This window comes from Syngnathus acus, chromosome 24 (genome assembly GCF_901709675.1).
Source record: "Syngnathus acus chromosome 24, fSynAcu1.2, whole genome shotgun sequence".
Taxonomy (NCBI): domain Eukaryota; kingdom Metazoa; phylum Chordata; class Actinopteri; order Syngnathiformes; family Syngnathidae; genus Syngnathus; species Syngnathus acus.
The window spans coordinates 4,959,393-4,978,216 of record NC_051108.1 but is presented as its reverse complement, the minus strand read 5'-3'; the positions used below and the strand labels follow the sequence as shown (position 1 = coordinate 4,978,216).

Here is an 18,824-nt window from a genome sequence, read left to right as displayed (position 1 = left end):
GCGTCTGCGAATGGAAATTTGGCAGGGAGGTTTCATGATGAGTATAAATACAGAAGCAATGTCACTTAGACAGTAAATAAAGATATTTATTTTTTTGAAAGAATCTCAGCTCATGCAAGGATACAGCTCATGTATGTAAACAAAATTATTTCGAAATTAAACTTGTAAATGTGCAGATTTCATCGTTTCTTGGTGTCAATCTCCGGAATGTACAGTATATAAAAGTAAAGCGCAGATCATATATTACATCAACAGCTATCCCTGATCCCTCTTTTCCCACAATGTGATTATCAAATAGAGCAGCCGCGTCCTCGAAAGGCTATAGGGAGAGATTGTATAACATGTCAGGCACATAGACAAAGGTCAAACACACTGACAACTTTGTCAAAGCATTCACATGAAAACAGAAAACAAACTTGAATACCATTAAACGCCCTTTTAAGTGTGCAAGTTGATCAGCAACACAAACACAGAAGCTTGATTGGGAAGTAACTCCTTTAAGACACTGGTGGGATTTATAATAATAATAATAAAAAATAGTAATCACAACAATGACAATAATCAGAACAGAAGGCCAAAGAAAGTTTTTTGAGAGAGGTGTGGGGTGATTTCCTCTTAACTTGGTTCTCAGCATCATTAGCATGTAGCTTGATGCTAACATTGGATGCTAACATTGCTAACAGGCAGCTTGCTAACATGTTCAGCAACTGCTGTAGGAAAATGTTCAATACTTATGAGGTCACGTTGACAACCACATCAATAACAACTCAAATGGTTTTTGACATGCAGTGGGGGAAGAAGTTTGGGATTAAAATTTGGAGAATTGTACAAAGATTATTTTGTAGCATGGGGGGGGGGGGGGTCGGTATGTCAGTATGCTATGCATATGAACGAAATAATTCTTAGCCATTTAAACTGGTGGTGCCCAGAGCAAACTACCTGCTTATGATTTAAATTCTCGAGTTATGAACGATTGCCTTCAACAAAACAGTACAACAGTCATAAAATGTAGATTCAAGGGGGATTACAATTTCCTACAGCAAATGTAATACCGTATTTTTGTTTCTTGTTATTGCTAGTTTGCCACTTTTCCTAAACTACTTGGAACAAGACCTGACCCAAAATACGAATTAGTATTACGGCCACCCTGAAAACAATAATATATATACACTCAAGAAAAAAAAATCTCACCTCATGAAGATAGTCACATTGGTGGGTTGGGAGGTAAGACATAAATGGAATGCAATATTACGATCATGAAGGTATACCCTGTGTGGCTGTTATGGATATATTCAAATTCAACTTTAGTTCAATTTTAAACTGTTGTTTTGTTACACCACAATTTAAAACTACAGACCAAAAAGCATCTAACCGCGAGGGTTTTGGAAAAATATTTCCTTTTAATACTTATTTCAGGCAAGGTCTAGATTGTCGTTTTCATTTTGGTCTTTTAAATTAACTTCAATCTCATGAAAATTGGACTTTTTCTCCCCCTCATGTTTTTCACTGTGGCCCTAAATAGCTCCTGCATAAAAAGACAACAAGGACAATTGATGGGCAATGAACAGGCTTTGCCATATAATCACAAAAACAACTTATTTTGTTCAGTTTGACACACAAAGATAGGATAGATAAGAGGAAGAGGTAGAATGGACCACCTGGAATTTGATGGGATGGTGGCCTGAGTAGAACAAGTAAGCAAGCTGCAGAAATGATCAATTTTCGTATAAACATCCTTAGGCACTAACCAGAAAAACTTTTGGAAACGGAAGGAGACAATAAACTGTTCCTTACTTTCCTATTTAGTTTTTCATGCAGGCTGCTGCTAAATTTTAGACAACATTCCCAGTCTCATGTTAAAGATAACAACTATAGGAGAGGCCCTCAAAAGTATGTCAGTAGAGTTTAAAAAATATAGACGCGCAATATCGAGATGCAATTTTTTTTTCAGACACCGTTGTGGTAAATGTTAAGCTTCCATAACGACACTTATTACAAGTATATTACAGGCACAGTAGTGTTTCCCTGGATAGGAATGCTGGAAAATGCATACAAAAAAAAAAAAGAGAACAAATAAAGAAGAGTGAGCTTCCTCTGGAACGCTGCAAGGAATGATTGGATTTCAGCTACAAGCCCCACAAGAGGAAAGGAAAGGGAAATGATTTGTTAGAAAGTGAAATTAAAAGGAAAGGTTTAAAAAGTTGCGCTTAAAACATAAGCGTGTGGAAAATTAGGTGTAGAAACAAAGATCCCCTGCTTTGTATATAGTCAGTAGTACTGAGAGCGACCCTCTGTCAAGCGCAGGAGGGAACAGAAGACATGCGAGATGAAGACATGCACAGTAGTTTGAAGTAAGGCCTCGTTTTTTTTTTTTGTGTTGGCAAAAAAAATAGTTATATACACATCTGTAATTTAATTACATTTAGCTCGAAAACAAAACAATATATGTGCAAAAAATTTAAATCTTACAAATATGGGGCGTTGAATTTGTAGATGTAATAGAAATAATTGCACCCTCTTTCTGCCCATTCAGCTGTCTGTTGTCTTCCGCCTCCTGCAGCCGTCCACCCCAAAACCATCTCTCTAGTTGGTCATTAGGCTAGCAACTGGACCTTCAGCTCAGCTTCACGTTGAGTGGATCGCCATCTTTAGCTTATTTAGCTCCATCTGACAGGACACAGAATGTAAAACACTCAGAGCCAAGGTTAAGACGAATTTTTCTCCAGCCCCCCGCTGTGGCTTGGAGGAATCTTGCTGTGAATAGACTTAACGGAAGAAACATGATATGCTAATTATAATGGTGATATATAATGTATCGCAAAGGACAGTAGTGATATACATGTTAAATCATGAACATCCAAGTTGATATATGTCATTTTTGCCTATTAGTGAATCCATCAATATTTGGCATAATAAATGTAGACAACCCAGCATGTGTTTTTATGGAGATCAATACTACCTGCAGGGCTACACGCTTTTTCCTTTCCTCATCCAGTTCTCCACGAAGCTCTGTTATTTCTTTCCTAGAAGTATGCACAAGTGTTAATTAGCAAATGAGTCAAAACATGGAGTTTGGGAATTTAATAGGGACATTTTCAACTGCATTTTTTCACATACATGTAACTCGTGTAACAAATTGTGAATTTAGATTGACCATTCATTGGCAAGCAGGCAGAACTATATAGGCTGATAAATACAAAATGTGTTTGCAGCTATGGTTTAAATAGCTATTTGTTTTTTCAACCGTTAGTAGTCTTTAATTTCCGCAAGATTAAACAATATGTGTTCTTATTCTATGTAATAATTACATTTGCTGGGCCTTGAACAGCTCCACTGATAGCAGAAGATCCTTCATCTGACTTCTAAGATCTTCCACCTGGGATTTGGGATCTTCTCTGCCCAGAAAACTGCTGTCTGAGCTTAAGTTTGTGGATGCTGGGTTGGGTTTGGCCTCCACACTGGGTTTATGGAATGGCGGCAAAGGGGACGAGTTGTGTGTAGAAGGCTAAATGGGAGGGGAGTTCAGGGAGAGAAAGGAATGGAGAGTGAGAGACAAAAAATAGATACTACTGTATAAAATCAGTAATAGGAATATTTAGGAATACTACCATTTAACCAGAGTTTCAGCAAGGGAAATGAATGAAAAACAAATCTGATGAAATTATTACTTAATACGGCCAGACAACAACCCATTGTGAAAATCTTCGGGGTGAACAATAGCTTTCACTTGCTATTATTGGTAGCACACTAAAGCGAAATGCTAATGCGACGTGATCGACTTCCTCGCATGACCGGCAAGCTATTATCTTGTCACACAACCATACACGCTTCAACTACCTTGATATGATTTTTATTTATTTTTTTGTGGGTGTGATCCACAAACATGGAGCACAGCAACACTTTATGCTGTTTACCTAAGCATTGCTTGTAAAAATGCACTGATTTATTTTGGTTTTATTGACAAGACCAAAACCTGATTATATTTAACTGATTCAAGAGAGCATTTGTGTTACTTAATTTAAAAAACACTTAGTCAGGTCTCTGATGGTTATTAAAAGTTGACCATGATAAAAAGTCGTTTCAAAAGTAATCAAAATTACCTTTCTGGGTTCTAGAGGCCTTATTTTGGCACCATCCTCCTCATCTAACTTGAAAGCTTTGTCCAGGACAATTTCCTTGTTGGGCTGCAAGGAAGTTTTGTTTAATTATATAATAATATCATTGTTTAATAAGAATAATAGTACCAATACATTGTATGAATTTTAAAACGTGATATTTTTTCAAATATGATTAATTTTACCAAATACGAATGAAAACTAAAATTAAAACAAGAATTAGTTGGTGCTCACCGAATGTCCTCCACCAAATTGGGCGGGCAACCTCCGGCCGATAATCTTTGGTCTGTTAGCAGTGGGATGAGACAGCTTTTCTGAGTTGGATGAAACCTCGTCAAAACTAATTAGCGCTGTTGAGAAAGAAAGACTTGTCAATAAGATCAGAGGAAAACAATTTTTTTTATTGTTGCATCCTTGAAAGATTGCACATCAGCAGGCTGCCGAAGCCACTAAGGGCGCAAAAATAAACAATTTGTTTAATATCAAAAAAAATATTAAAAGGCCAAACAATAAAAAAACAGATTCAATTGTGCAGGCCTGCTGACAAGTATATGTAATTTGGTGAACAGACTCAGAAGCAGAAGTACATCCGTAAAGCCTCGAGCATGGAGTCTGGAGGTTAATGAGTTCAAGCCTCTCTGCATGCAAAAATTTGAAAAAGCAACCAGTTGTTGGAGAGGGAAAAATTAAATCATTCATACGTGATTCGAAGTTTTTCTCCCCTGTGTCCGCTGAGGGCGTTTTGGGTTTTGGGGGAAGTAATAGATCCAAGTCAGGCTTTGGACGAGATGTAGGGATTTCCCCATTGTGCCTGGTAGGAAAAGAAATAATTATACAGAAGGGTAGAAGTGGCTCAAGACATCATAATATCACAGATCCTGGGAGAACAGAAGAAACACATACTTCAAATTTGGTGATGGAGTCAGAGGCTTGTCTGACCGCTTTGGTGGGAGGTTTCCTTGTCTGCCTTTGCCTGGAGGCGGGACAGGCTTTTTGGGTGGGAGTGGTGCAGCAGGCTTGGATGGTTTTGGCTCTGGGATCGCCCTGTCAACTGAAATGGATCCAAGAGATTTGGAGATATACTTAATCATGGAGAAACTCACTGAAAGGATGTGAGCAAGTTAAATACCAAAACAGCCTAATGAAATCTGAAACAACTAGTCGAGATGGTATCATGCGATAGACAGCAAAAACCCATAACGGTTGATGAAATTATTTGATTGTTAATATAAACCGCGTCAATCAAGCATTTTGTGGCCCGACATGAATCAATTACCCTTACCGTAATAGCTTGTTGCACAAGTGTTTGAGGTAATCATTATTTTCAGCCACACCTAATTAAACGAAGACTAACATCCAGCGTTCACCATTCAACAGCTCAAGATAGGCACACGTGGGTAAGTCACCATTGATTATTTCCATAGTTACGCTCCATTATAGCAATTGGGTTTCCAGAAACGATTACAGCAAACTATCCCATTGATTGCCTGCCAACTCGCCACCCCTCGAGTTAATGCATAAAATGAGAATGAAGGACTTTGTACCTTTGTCCTCTGGCCTGATGGCATGAGGCTTCTTGTCAGCGCTGGGAACCTCTGGTTTGAGAGCTGTTAAAGCATGAAAAAAAGATTTTTTTTTTTTTTTTTTTTTAAAGTAAACAATAAATCACAAACTGAGATAAATCATGTTTTTGCTATACAGTGGACTAAAGAAAAAAAGAAAAACACTGAATAAAAAGCTGCATGTATCGTGCTTGTGGTTGGGTACTCTATGTTGTACCTTCCTGAGGAAAGAGAAGAAAACAACTCTTTGCCCTATTTTTAGTCTATGAAAATCGTTTGTGACATGTTCTAGAGTGGACCTCCACATACTTGTTTGAAACTATAAGAACAAGAAAATGCATGTAAATACTTACAGAAATAGTGTTTGAGCCAGTTGAGGCTTGGCATACATGAAATATCAGAATGGGCACCAATTCGGTCCCAATTTGAGAAAGGAAAAATACTGTGATTTATTTATATATATTTTTTTTTTAATCAACTATAGCTATGGAAGCGGATGCAAGTAAATATTGAGGAAAACCGTGCTGGGAAAAAAAAATCACGATAATGAAAGCAAATCCCAAAAGGGGGAGGGGAAAAAGAGCAAAATATTTTTTAAATAAAGTCATTTTTTTTGTTTCAACGAGTGCAAGGAGAATTAGAAATTGGATTTTTATGGGGGGGGGAAATAAATGTGATTGTTCTTCGACGCCTGATCAACAAATCTCTCAGTCTTGTCGAGTGGGAGGAGATTGGAGACTGCTGACGTTTGAACAGTGCAACATATGGCTAATTAACACATTAGCCCTAACCCTGACAACTGGAAACACATGTTGGCAACATGCAACAAATACCAACCGTAAGCTCTGTATATAAATAAACAAAAACCAATAACATTTAATGAGTCTGAGGTTCTTACCTATGTGTTTTGACGGTGGAGGTGGCTTCTTTGGTTTCTGAAATGATATAATAATAATTAATAATAAAAAAAAAATGTGAAAAGTAGGCCAGAGCAAGTAGTTTACTGGTACTCAATAAGAGACAGAGATTCTTATCTTAAATAGAGAAATAACATCACACAGTGACGTACAGTAAGCAGGAACACTCGATTCAATTTGGTCTAAATAAAGATATTCCCATAAGATGCTTTAATTGGAATGAGCTGCATGTGGCTTGGGTTGAACTGCTACAAACATTGTTACTACAAACACAAATGCTAAAGTCCTGTTTTCCATAATGGCACTAGCTGGGGATTTTACTGTATCACACACACAACTCACAATCACACTTTCATGATATCATCAAGCAAAACAAATTTAAATCAATAGATAAACTATTATGATTACCACTCTTACTGAAGATTTTTCTTTTTGGAATAACAATTATTTTACAGAATTATTAACAAGCATAATTTTTTCCGACTGTCTGGAAAATTTAATGTCACGATGTTGTTAACGCCACAATGTCTCCATTATCATTCTTTCACCAAGCAATTTTTGTGAAGGACACGGCTGGTATCCTCCTACCTCTTCAGAATCTTGCTTGAGTGAGGACTTGCGCGACCCTCGAGATAGAAAAGCCTGAAAAACAACAGCAGAAATGTTTTTGCTGTGGTAGATTAAATCCTTCCATAAGTGATGGCTTGAACAATATACATAATAAAGCGGAATTATTTTTATTTTTTTTAAAGACTCGGATTCTATACTGTAAAAAGTTATAACACGCAAAAAATAATACAGATGTATACGTGGATACAGGAACGAATTTATGAATTGTCAAAACCGATCAATATCATCGGTTTGAATTAGACATTATTAGATTGTGAGCCTGTCCCTATTTTTTTCAATTATTACATATATCGTAGTCCATTTTGGTTATATCTGCAGCTCCAGTTTAACGGAATCATGCTTTGTATTGCTAAAACAGTTAAAAAGGACTTTCAGATTTTTAGTGGGAAACTATTTTCATTAAACTAACCTTACCTCTTTTTCTGTGTCAGACAGCATGGTTACAAAGTTGTCAGGAAAGACACCTTCTTTGCCACCAACCTCTCCTCGCCACCACCCGGGCTCTCCTGTGTCCTGTCACAAAGTAGCAAGGAGGGGATGCAAATGTCAAAAACTCACATCAGTCGGGATAGGACAGAAATCTGCAGGTGCTGGGAAACCAGATGTTTGCATTTCCTGGTTCATTTCTTCAATCTATGATTCATGTTTCCGAAATGCTTTTGTTGACTGAATTGTTTGGTTGACCCCCGGCAAGGCCAATTCCAATAACTTAAAAAGTCACCTGAAAATTTTGTGACTATTGTCCCTTCAGATTATATAGTAAAATGGTTATTGAAATGATCTCATTCGCTGAAATGAACCCACAAAAAATATTTGGTTAAATTTGAATTTAAAAACATTGCTTGGAACTTTTTTTTTTACTCAATTTGCAATGCAATTATTACATTTCAAATTGAAGGATTCAAATCAATTAAATCTAATTAAATATGAAGGTTTGAGGTAAGTCATTCCAACGTGATAATGAAAGCCTCCTAGTGTGCTCTAATTAAATAGATATCCCGATACCTGTCAAAAAAAAACAAAGCCAATTAAAAATGAAAAATTAAACTTGGAAAAATCATTTCATATACATATAATACTTTATAAACTAATGGTGATAAGCTCCAGCGGGACTTATTTAAATTAATTTAATAACACTTGAAACAAAGCAGAACATAGTGTGCAAATAAACAGTAGTAATTCAGACACGAAATCAATTGCTGTCTCGATGCAATGACGTTATCATAACTTCTCCAAATTTTAGTCCCTACTCGCACCTCTTATCAAACTGAAAGCTCATTTTGTCATTAAGTCACTCTTATGATTCATGCCAAAATGTTAATTATATAGTTCTAGTATGTGTGGCAACCGCAGGTATGCACTGTTTGCTTTAATTAATCTTTTTGGTTTTGTGAGCATGCAGAGACATCAGACCAAACTAATATGAGAGGCAAAATGCATTTTAGGTCACTAGTTCACGCAAAAAAAAAAATCCAAATTGTTTGGAGGGACTGAAAACCACAGGTGACATATAAATGACACGCTCAATTTGAATTCTAACTGTATGAAGCCATTTGTATGCTTATGCAATCCGACATTGAGCTACATCTTACCTTGCTTATGATAGAGATTATGTCATCCTCGTGCAAAGTCAGTTCATCCTCATTTGTAGCCTCAAAAGCGAAGATGACCTTACAGAACTCTTTCGCTTTGGATACAGAGATTGAAGGATATTCAGAAGGGGGTTTATAGGATATAAAAGAACAGGTAAAAAAAAAAAAGACTCGGGGATGTATTTTACCTTTAGAGTTGCTATCTCCTTCGCCCTTGTGCATTTCGATCACGTTGGGAAAGGCGGGCTTTGCGACTGATGGTAATGAAGGGATTGGCTGAAATGGAGCAAACAAAACATGAAAGATGGAAATGATTTATAGGACATCAATGGACAAGGAAGGAGTTAAAGGAATTTAAAAAAAAAAAGTTTTCATCGGAGTACAAGACAGTCGTTTTTTTTAAGGTATCATTTTAATTTCTTTGGGATGTTAAACGTTAAAGAAAATAGATGAATGAATTAATGCACAGACAAAGCTGAGAACTGATTTGAAGTTTCCTTTTGTGCTCCACGAAAGGAAACCTTCAATTGCAACTGCCGATATTACTGACTACAATGAGTGAAAAGCTAGATGAGAAGTATACAGTAATACTGTATGGGAATTATTCAATGCCAAATGGAGATATTAAACGCTATGTGCTATTGGGGTTGGGAGCGTGTGTGAGTAGCACAGAACTATAGAAGCTGAGTTAGTGGTTGAAAGATATTGCAATGGCTGTTGAGAAGAAAAAAGAAGGGAGAGAGGAGAGATAGAGAAAGGGAGAATTTTAAAATGTTATTTTATCCCTAGTATATATATTTTTTTAATTTATCATCCCATTAAATCAATAAACAATGTTCTATTCCTGCCTAATAGCAGAATCTGCATGTACCTGAAAAAATCCATATCAATCACTAGTTACAATAATTATTTACGACTGTGGTTGTTTTCCAAGTTTTTAGCAATTCTGAAGGTCATACATCATTCACGGTACCATGGCGTCACTTTACAAAAAAATGTGGCCTCATAGAATTGTTCTGCCTTTTTTTTTTAAACTTCATTGTGGAAGTCCCATACAAAAAAACAAAACAAAAAAAAAAAAACAACATTAAGGAATGTAATCAAACTCACATTTTCCTTTTTTTCTTCCGGCTCCAAATTAGGGATTCGGACCTTTGATTTCACTGACCCTTCTTTGAAAATATCGCCAAAACCAATACGTTGGATTTTTTTGGGCTGGACAATAGCTCCATTGCCTGAAGGTGTTGGTGATGATGGTGTCACTGTGTTTTCTACACCATCTGTGGAGAAGATACAAAAAGTGAGTAGTCCAGATATAAATTTTGCCCTCATTATATTACAGGTTGGAGGCAAATATACTGATGACTCCAAGTCACCTGACATGAGGCAGCAAAAAAGAAAAAAAAAATTAACAGCACCATCTAGTGTAGGTCTTACTCACATGCAGCCTCCATTCTTGCGTCCCAACTGACATCCCACTAAATAAACTCACTTTACATTTGTGTTCCCTGTGGCCACAGCAGTTCCATTTTTTATTTTATTTTTTTTAAAACGTAGTGCGCCATGACCTCCTACATTTGTCTTTTCATTTGCGCTCTGATTCTTACCAGCCTCCTCTGGTGTCGTATCATTTGATTCTCCGTCTTCTTTTGCAACATCCAATTCTTTGACAAAGTTGGAAGGGAAGAGTCCTGACTTGCCGTTGATGATGCCGCTCCACCAACCCTCTTCAACCTGCGCACATGAATAGCCAAATTAAAATTCCTGTTGACAAAAGCTGGCTACCTTTCCCCGACTATAGAATTTGTTTCTTACTTGGCATACATTTAAAGGTTATAAAATCTTCCATATTCGTGGAATTGCAAAGTGTAACAAACCTGTTTTGCAGTAAGTGGAAACATGCCACACAAATTTTATGCCAACACCCCGTTTCCTCTCTGACGTGCACTCTGCATTTGCGCATTACAAGGTTATATAACCTGATACACGACAAACAGTTAAATCGTTCAACCGTAAATCAAACAAAACAAGAATTCACCTTTCTTTTTCTATCTTTCAGCCTTATCATACGAAGCGGACGAAAAAAAAGTCAATTTGACTTGCATCTTAGAAAGTAGATCGAATGTTGAAAATACCTCTTCGGTGACGTCTAAAATATCTCCAATTTTTAACTCCAGTTCATCTTCGTTCTGCGGCTGATAGTCAAACAAGACTTTGCACTGTCTCTTCTTCAGCTCTGTGAAAAGACGATAGGCAGGGAGGTAGTAAACAAACCGGCTGCGTAACTTCACCTGTTTGCTTTTTCACATGTTCATACGTGCAAGGGCCTCTAGGATTAAAAAAAGCGGAGGCGGTATGAGACTGTAAGCAGTGTAAACATGTCAAATGTAGGAAGTAAAAGCAAGATTAAGAAAATGGAGACGAGAACGGTTACATGTGGGATGTTTCAGCGGGAGAGCGCAGCAGCAAGGACACTATTTATATATACTATTTATATTTATATTAAGTTGGTGCTGAGTTTAACCACTGCTTATCATAATTGGCATCTCTTGCTGTCAATTGCAGTGAATGTGTTAACTGACAAATTTTTATAAGTAGTACAACATGGGCGTGTGAAACCTGCACCAACCTGATCTATTTTTTTTTTTTTTTTTTTGTTTTTGTTAATCACAAATGATTTTTGGACTAAATGATTACGATTGTATTTTTGCTAATATATAATATGTTGAGAAACGTATATTTTTCACACCATAAACTGAAAGTACCGTTAAATAGTTAATCCCCTGCTTTTTAAATTTCCTTAACTTTTAAACCATAGGTTTTTCATGACTGTACAAATCCTGAAAAAAACATCCAGGTTCACAGAAAGTAAAGTCAGCTGTCGATTTTTTTTTTGTTTTTAATTATTATTACTTAACAGTACATCTGCAACAAAAATGTAATGAAAAAAAAAAAAAAAGCTGAATCATTTTGCAGCCATTTCTTACTCTTTGTGGTAGATGATGGTCGTGGCTGGAAACCCCCAGTTGGAATCCCGATGGTACTCATCCTCTGAACCAAGTTGGCAACATTTCCTACAGACTTCTCTCTCTTCAGAGGCTGAGCAGCTTGCCCTTTGGATTCGGGTCTCACTTCCTTGGCCTCCTGTTTTATTTCCTTTGAAAACAATGCATAGAACATCATCATCGGTTTAAAGTCCGCTTTCCAGGCGCCGCTGGGTTGGACTGGATAGAACACAAATACGATAAGTATTGCATTTGGAATTTCATGTCTTCTGTTTCGGAGAAAACTATAAATTATATTAATCCACGGAAGTATTAACTTGAGTGTATTTCTGTTTGCAAAAGTAAATGAGAGTTTTGCTTTAAGGTAAAACAAAACCAGTTTTGAAATCACTCTACCACAAAAACAATTTTCTTGTCTAAGTCTGAGACAAGCTATACAACACAACTTTATTTATATAGCACACAAAAAATGGATGAATGGATTTCACAAAAGCTACAGCTCTAACAAAGCACTTAACAACAAAGACAATGAAAACTTCCAATTTGCCTCACGTCCAGCTTGTTGAACAGTCAAAACGGATACAAATAATCCTTGCTAAAATGCTTTTGTGATTGCAATCACTCTAAAGAATGTCTGTGACATCAGACATTGATGATAATTGATCTCAAAGCTTTTCTCATGCCCAGCTGTATTTCAAAATCTGTCAATTTAATAACCAATTCCATTCATCATCCATTCTCTGAACTGCTGAATCAAATGTCCATATATGCAGAATATTTAATATATATTAATATATTTGGAATATGAATGTGTAAAAAATTTTTTTTTAAAAATCTGTTCAACATTATACAAGACATGGTTTAGGAAGGGAAAAAAAACAATAGTTAAGTTAGCAGCAATGGAAAATATGTACTGTAGACACACGTTACATTTCCGGACTGTTACTCCTTGTGAACCGTACGGGTCGGATCAATTCCTTTTCAAATTGAAGCTGTCAACCGCAGTGTCAGTGCAGGAACATTCTATTTAGCCGAACAATGACTGGGCTTACCATCCGCTTCCTGGTTCATGCTGACTTTGCACTTCCATTAAATAGGAAGTTCAGTTTGCTTGTGCATGTGTGTGCTTTCCAACTGTGCAGCTGTACATATATACATACACACAGTCAAAGCGTTGCTTGGACTTTACGTGTGCGCGTAAATAATTGCCACATCTGACTTAATCAGTTTATGGCCTCTTTAAATGTAATGTACTGTAGTACAGCTGTTCTCACAGTGACATGGTAACTGTGTGACCATGAATCATGATCTCGGCCCGAGAACCGTGGTGACGTTACCTGAGAATACTTTAAGATGCATGTGAACTCAACCTGGTCATGGCAGAGCAAAATTTAATCTCTTACCATTTCATCTCATGTCCCCTTTTGTGGTTCAGCAGTAACCAACCCAAAAAGGCGCAAGTAATGAAGAACAACCTCTCAGATGGTGGTAGCCTCACAAAAGTTCAAGAACCGGGCCGAACTGCTTCTTAGCGGATTATCTATCCAAACGCAGTGACAGATTCAGTCTTCTTAGCAGATTACCTGTTTCACTATCAAGGATTTACAAACTGAAGAAAAGGAGCAGACACACGGCTGGGAATGAACATTCACTGGACGGCGACAGACGTAGTCATTGGGCACTGACGGGAAAATCTTGACGTCAGATGATCATAAAGTCATAAAATGTCCCTGCCTACATTAGAAATGTGCAGGGAAGGATTGCTGACAACTTGATCTTTGAACTTTGGTCCGTCCACCAGATGGCAAGGCAACACTGAGGACAATATAGGGCAAAGCAAAGCAGACTTGGAGCAATTAGCTTAACTGAAATAAAGTAAACAAATAAAATAAACCAGATCAATATACTGTTCACAGGAAGTGTATCGAGTGCAGTTCAGTGGTTCATCTTTTTGGGGAGGCAATCGCCTGCAGCCATTTCATTTAGGGGTATTGACTGTTCCATTTGAAATGTTTTTCCAGGCCTTTACTGCTTGATAGAGGTTAAAACGTGATTCTTTGTCGCTCATCTGTATAGATTTTTTTTTTTTGCAATATCCAATCTGGCCTTTGCTTTTTACCTTCACAAAGTTGTCAGGAAAGAGTCCTCTTTTCCCGTTGAGTTCTCCGTCCATCCAGCCATCCTCTTCTATGCGGCATACGTTCTTGATCAAGTCCCCCTTTCGCAAGGTCAGCTCATCCTCATGGAGTGCTTCGTAGTCAAACTCCACTACAACCTCTGCTCCGGACACCACGGTCGTAGAGAGGAAAACAAAAGAGGAGCGGTAAGGTAAGAATGCTGGAAGGGGCCTGACACAATAATCAAACGCAGACAATATGAAATAGAAAGTAAATAAATGAAAAATAAACACTTGAAGTACTAAATGAGTCAAATCATTTGAATGAATCTATTATTTCATTCATTTATTTCTGTTTGGTCTTTTCTATGCGAAAGCCGGAAGTCTGCACGGCGCCTCACATTTTGGTTTTCATACATTATACAGTCTGTCAGGAAATGTACATTTCACAAACCCCATGGTGTAAATTTAGCAAACCTTCCAATGACGTTTCTTTCCTTGAACCCGCTCATTAAATACATCTGACATTGCACAGTCAATTGTTCCGAGAGCACAGCTACGCTTTTAAAACTATTTCATGTTCTGCCATGACCATCATTTTGTCTTAAGCTTCTCAATAAAGGTTTATTGAAGAAATACTCCTAATTTATCTAGTTTTATACAACTATACCACTATTGAAAATAGAATTAAATCCCTAAGTCATTTTCAATGATCATATTTTCATTTTCTAACTTTATCTACTGTTTATCACAGGTATGCAGCCACCACAGCTCAGAGAGACAGAGAAAGAGAAACGACTAGAGTTACACACAGACATGTTCAAACACAGCTCAAACGACCCTCAGCCATTTGCCAACTGAAGAAAAGCATACCTCAATGAGAAGTACATTATCTACAATCTAGCTGGGGGAAAAAAACTAGAGTGAGCTACCAAACGATGTCCTTTGAAAAAAAATCGTAACCTAAAATGCATTTTCAAATATATGTTTGTTCAAAGTCGCAACTTCTGTTGACAGGAAGTGAACAATAATTGCAAAACCGATTACAAAACGGATACCCTCAAAATACAAAATCAGCGGTTACTTCAAACTAGTCTAAATTTGGTACGCAAGCGCCTCTTTACCACATTTTATATTTGTTTATTTCTGTGTTGCTGATGTCACTTTTGTTTCATACATGTGGGTTGTTTCGGTTGTACATATAAGCTTGGTCATGCTTGAAAAGAAAAACAAATTGCCTACTGAAGACGTGGGTGACTTCAACAAAATGTCTCCCACGGATTTAAGAAGAAAATCTTTCCTTTTTTTTTTAAATATGCGCAAATATTTTACTTTTAAACTAAACATTTCACAAACATAGCAGTGATGATCTGTGAAACGTCTCCATTTTTTAAATTAATCTTCGACAAATGACTAGAAATATTTTTAAAGAATGTCGAAAAAATAATTGTTAAAAATCACCTCATCAGGAAATCTTATTTTTTATTTATTCTGTGCACTTGTGTAGTACTGCACCTATTTTTCAAGTACTGCTATTTATAAACACAAGCCAAGCTACTTTATTTTTTATAGCATTTCATAAAAACACACGTGAATTGCAGTAATCTCTTAAAAATACCCTTTGTTGTCCATGACAGGTTTAAAACCTGTTTTGCAACATAGCAGAGTTACAGAACTGCACACAACCACATGCACATCTTTGTCACACAGCCGCCTCAAGAGATGCGGCAGGAAGGTTGCATAATTCTGTGCAGAAGACTTTCAATATTCAGTGGCCATGTTAGGTGTAAAGCAAATCCATGTAATAAACTGACAGAACATGAAAATGAATAAAACATCAGAATAACAGTCTGAATTTAAAGCAAAAGCATTGTATAACTTAAATTATACAGATCAACCTCCTTTCTTCAGTTTAATCTCCATTTTAAAAGCAATGTACAACTAGAGGTACATTTATTTAGACCGATATAACAGTAAACTCAAAAACAGCAAGTGAAAATTGAATTTATGAGCTGATTGAGACATTTTTCATTTTATAATGACCAAAAATCACTTCATACATTTTTACAATAGCTTGGCATTGCCAAAAACAGTGCTTTAAAGCATTCCAAGTTTTATTTCTTTCATAAGACATGTGAAATATAATTTCAAGTGGAATGCTACGCTAACGACTTCATAGATCACTTTGACAAGCAGAGTTGCTCAGTCTGGTGTAAAAAAAAAAAAAATAAATAAAAAAAAGTGTGTGTGGACACAACTCAGCTACCTAAGACAAATATCAATTATATCCGAAACGAAAAAAAAAAAACATTCTATGACTGTCAATTTAAACCTTGATCTTAACATCAACTAAATTAAGTTGCCTGATTGTTAAGTTAGTTCGACTCAGACAGCCAACATCACACTATTTAAGTTCATACATAAAAACCCGTTCTGTGAGTGCAGTCCGTGATTTAGACACACTTTTGGGATTGTTTACGTCAACATTGCGAGAAATGCAGACGAGGAGTAGGCGTTTTATTCCGTTGACTTTGCTAGCTTGCTATTCTCCTAGGCTAGGCTAACCTAAGTGGATTGCTTACTTTAACCACCGTTCGTCAAACGCTTACAGTATGACTTAAGACCCCGGACATTAGGCTTGAATGCTTTATGGGGCTTTACTTGTGTACAGTGTGACCATAAGAAACGTTTAAAAACACACAGACGCACAGACAGGCAAACAACACAAGCGCCACATCATGGAAAACTCACCCATTCCTGTCCTTCGCACCACCGCCTTTGCTATTATCAAACGTCTCCTTTTCAGCAGCCTCGCGGCTAACTAGCGAGCTACAAGTCAGGTAGATGGGCGTATAAATGGTTAACAACTACGATGTGGTAGTAATTAGGGGGGAAAAAGAAAGCCGTATATCCATTCGCCCTTGCCCAAGCAGAAGCCTCCCTTCTTCTCTCCTGGCGGTGCTTCAAGAGTATTGTGCAGGAAGTTGAGCAGGAGTCTCCACCTTTCTTGGACTTGCCTCCATCGGGTTGCTAGCACCCGGCTGCCTAAAAAAAAAAAAAAAAAAAAAAAAAAAAATACAAAACAAAACTTCGCGATGATTCAAAGCCGGAGGGGAAGTCCCGCGAGAGGAATGTTGGAATTTTGATCCTTGCTACGAATTCCTCCTCTCAGCAAATGAATCGGTTGTCACTCTGCGTGAGCTATTCCGGGTATCCCCCAAGATTAATTACCGACAGAACAAAAAAAAAATATTATAATAAATCAATACAGGCAAATATTCCTGTATACCATTAGGTGTGTAACAAAAACCGATTTGAATCAGAAAGTGCGTTGAATCATTCCAATCAATCAATCAATCAATCAATCAATCAATCAATCAATCAATCAATCATTCACACTTTAAAAAATAGGTACATTATCAAGATTTTTATCTTTAAGAAATGACACTTTTCCAGTTCTGACAAGATCATTCATATCTATGTAAAATCACAACAACAAACTCAATGAACTGAAACCGAATCGAATCAGAATCCCACAGAAGTGAACCAAATCGCTCCACGTTAAAATCGATCATGAATCATCCCATCTATTGAGATGTGCATTAACTCACGTTTTATTAATTGGTACTGATGGATAAATGAAGCTTCAGATTTGCCTCATGAACCACGTGAAAAAGTCATTAGGCAGTCAGGAATCACCATTGGCTAGAAAAAGTTGATGGGCCGCGGACCACTGGTTGACAGTCCATATCTAGAAGAGTCAAAAAATACAGTAACTGGTTCATGAACCAAATTTGAAGCTCCATTTCCCCATCTTCCCCATATAAATTGTAGAGATGCACTCTTGTGATCAAACAAATTAAACAGTTTGTAGATGAGTCTGGAATTTTGGAAATGTAGTCTGGAAATTAGGTCTTGTGTTCACTGTTTGGGGGGCAGCTTCCGGTAAATGTGTCTTCTCAATAGCAAAATTAAAAAAATGAAACCAGGGTCAGGCCAGGTAAGCAAGTGAGGCATTGTCGCCACCTGCTGCCCATTGTCTGCATGTGAAGAGTAAAAAAAGGAAAAAACAGTCATTACATTCCCAGTGTAAGTAAAGTGTAGTCGTTCATTTACGACAGTAGGTGGCAGTGGCACTCTCACTTTAAGTGTGTGCAGGATCTGAACATGTGAAGCCAAACAATTTGAATTCAACTTTTCATCCACAATGCTCTGCAAACTATATTTTAACATGATTATATTTGCACAATAATTGTTTCATAATGTAGAATGTAAATCGTTTCTCTGCATTTTTGCACATGTAGGAAAGCATTATTATTATTATTATTATATTTATTATTATTATTATTATTATTATTATTCACAGCTCTATTGAGTGGAATTATAGATTCACAGGACAAGATCCTAAACTCTAAACAAATCCAATGTGTTTGATTTGATATTTGACATAGGGAATGTAACAAATACACCAAACCAAGATTGCATTCATTTGTGCTCTCTAAAACCACAACCTCCATCACTCACTAACTGCAGTGTGAGAATATGTGGTGCCCTGCAGCTATTGGAGTAGTTTGCCCAGCTGAATGTCAACTCTGTTCTGCAGGATGAGTAAGCAAAAGTGTTGGTCAGGATGTGCAATGAACCAATCCTATCACGCACTGTAATAACATTCAGTATTTCTCTTGGATGATGTTGCTTTAATTCCTTACTTCTGCTGAATTTGACCTACTTCTCATACGGATTTTCCCTCACGAGCAGAAGCAAAGAATTACTCTTCATCCCTTTATCTCCACCCACCCTCACCATCCTGTGCTTCATGTCTACTCCCATTCGTTCCACGTGCCGGGCAGATGGACTCGCTTATCAGCTGCTGCTATTTGCAGCAAG

General features: G+C 37.1%; 1 protein-coding gene across 1 annotated transcript; it reads right to left on the bottom strand.

The window, feature by feature from the left end:
* Window positions 1-72: 72 nt before the first annotated feature.
* On the bottom strand, window positions 73-17,007 carry LOC119117650 (CD2-associated protein). Its single transcript, XM_037244050.1, has 19 exons — window positions 16,689-17,007; window positions 13,941-14,098; window positions 11,804-11,972; window positions 10,952-11,052; window positions 10,424-10,550; window positions 9,927-10,096; window positions 9,005-9,092; window positions 8,817-8,911; window positions 7,639-7,737; window positions 7,183-7,236; window positions 6,576-6,612; window positions 5,660-5,722; window positions 5,019-5,166; window positions 4,817-4,926; window positions 4,350-4,465; window positions 4,101-4,184; window positions 3,309-3,505; window positions 2,960-3,023; window positions 73-2,667 (listed from the first exon to the last, which is right to left on the bottom strand). The coding sequence occupies exons 1-19, from the start codon at window positions 16,690-16,692 to the stop codon at window positions 2,626-2,628; spliced, it is 1,926 nt and encodes a 641-aa protein (XP_037099945.1). The 5' UTR covers window positions 16,693-17,007; the 3' UTR covers window positions 73-2,625.
* Between the last annotated feature and the right edge of the window lie 1,817 nt (window positions 17,008-18,824).

What these genes read in the sequence shown, in the direction of transcription:
- LOC119117650 (XM_037244050.1), bottom strand. An exon ending in TCAAGCAAGATTCTGAAGAG is followed by an intron (nt 6,613 to 7,182) that starts GTAGGAGGATAC and finishes ATATCATTTCAG; the next exon opens with AAACCAAAGAAGCCACCTCC. An exon ending in CTGTTCAAGGCCCAGCAAAT is followed by an intron (nt 3,024 to 3,308) that starts GTAATTATTACA and finishes GCATACTTCTAG; the next exon opens with GAAAGAAATAACAGAGCTTC.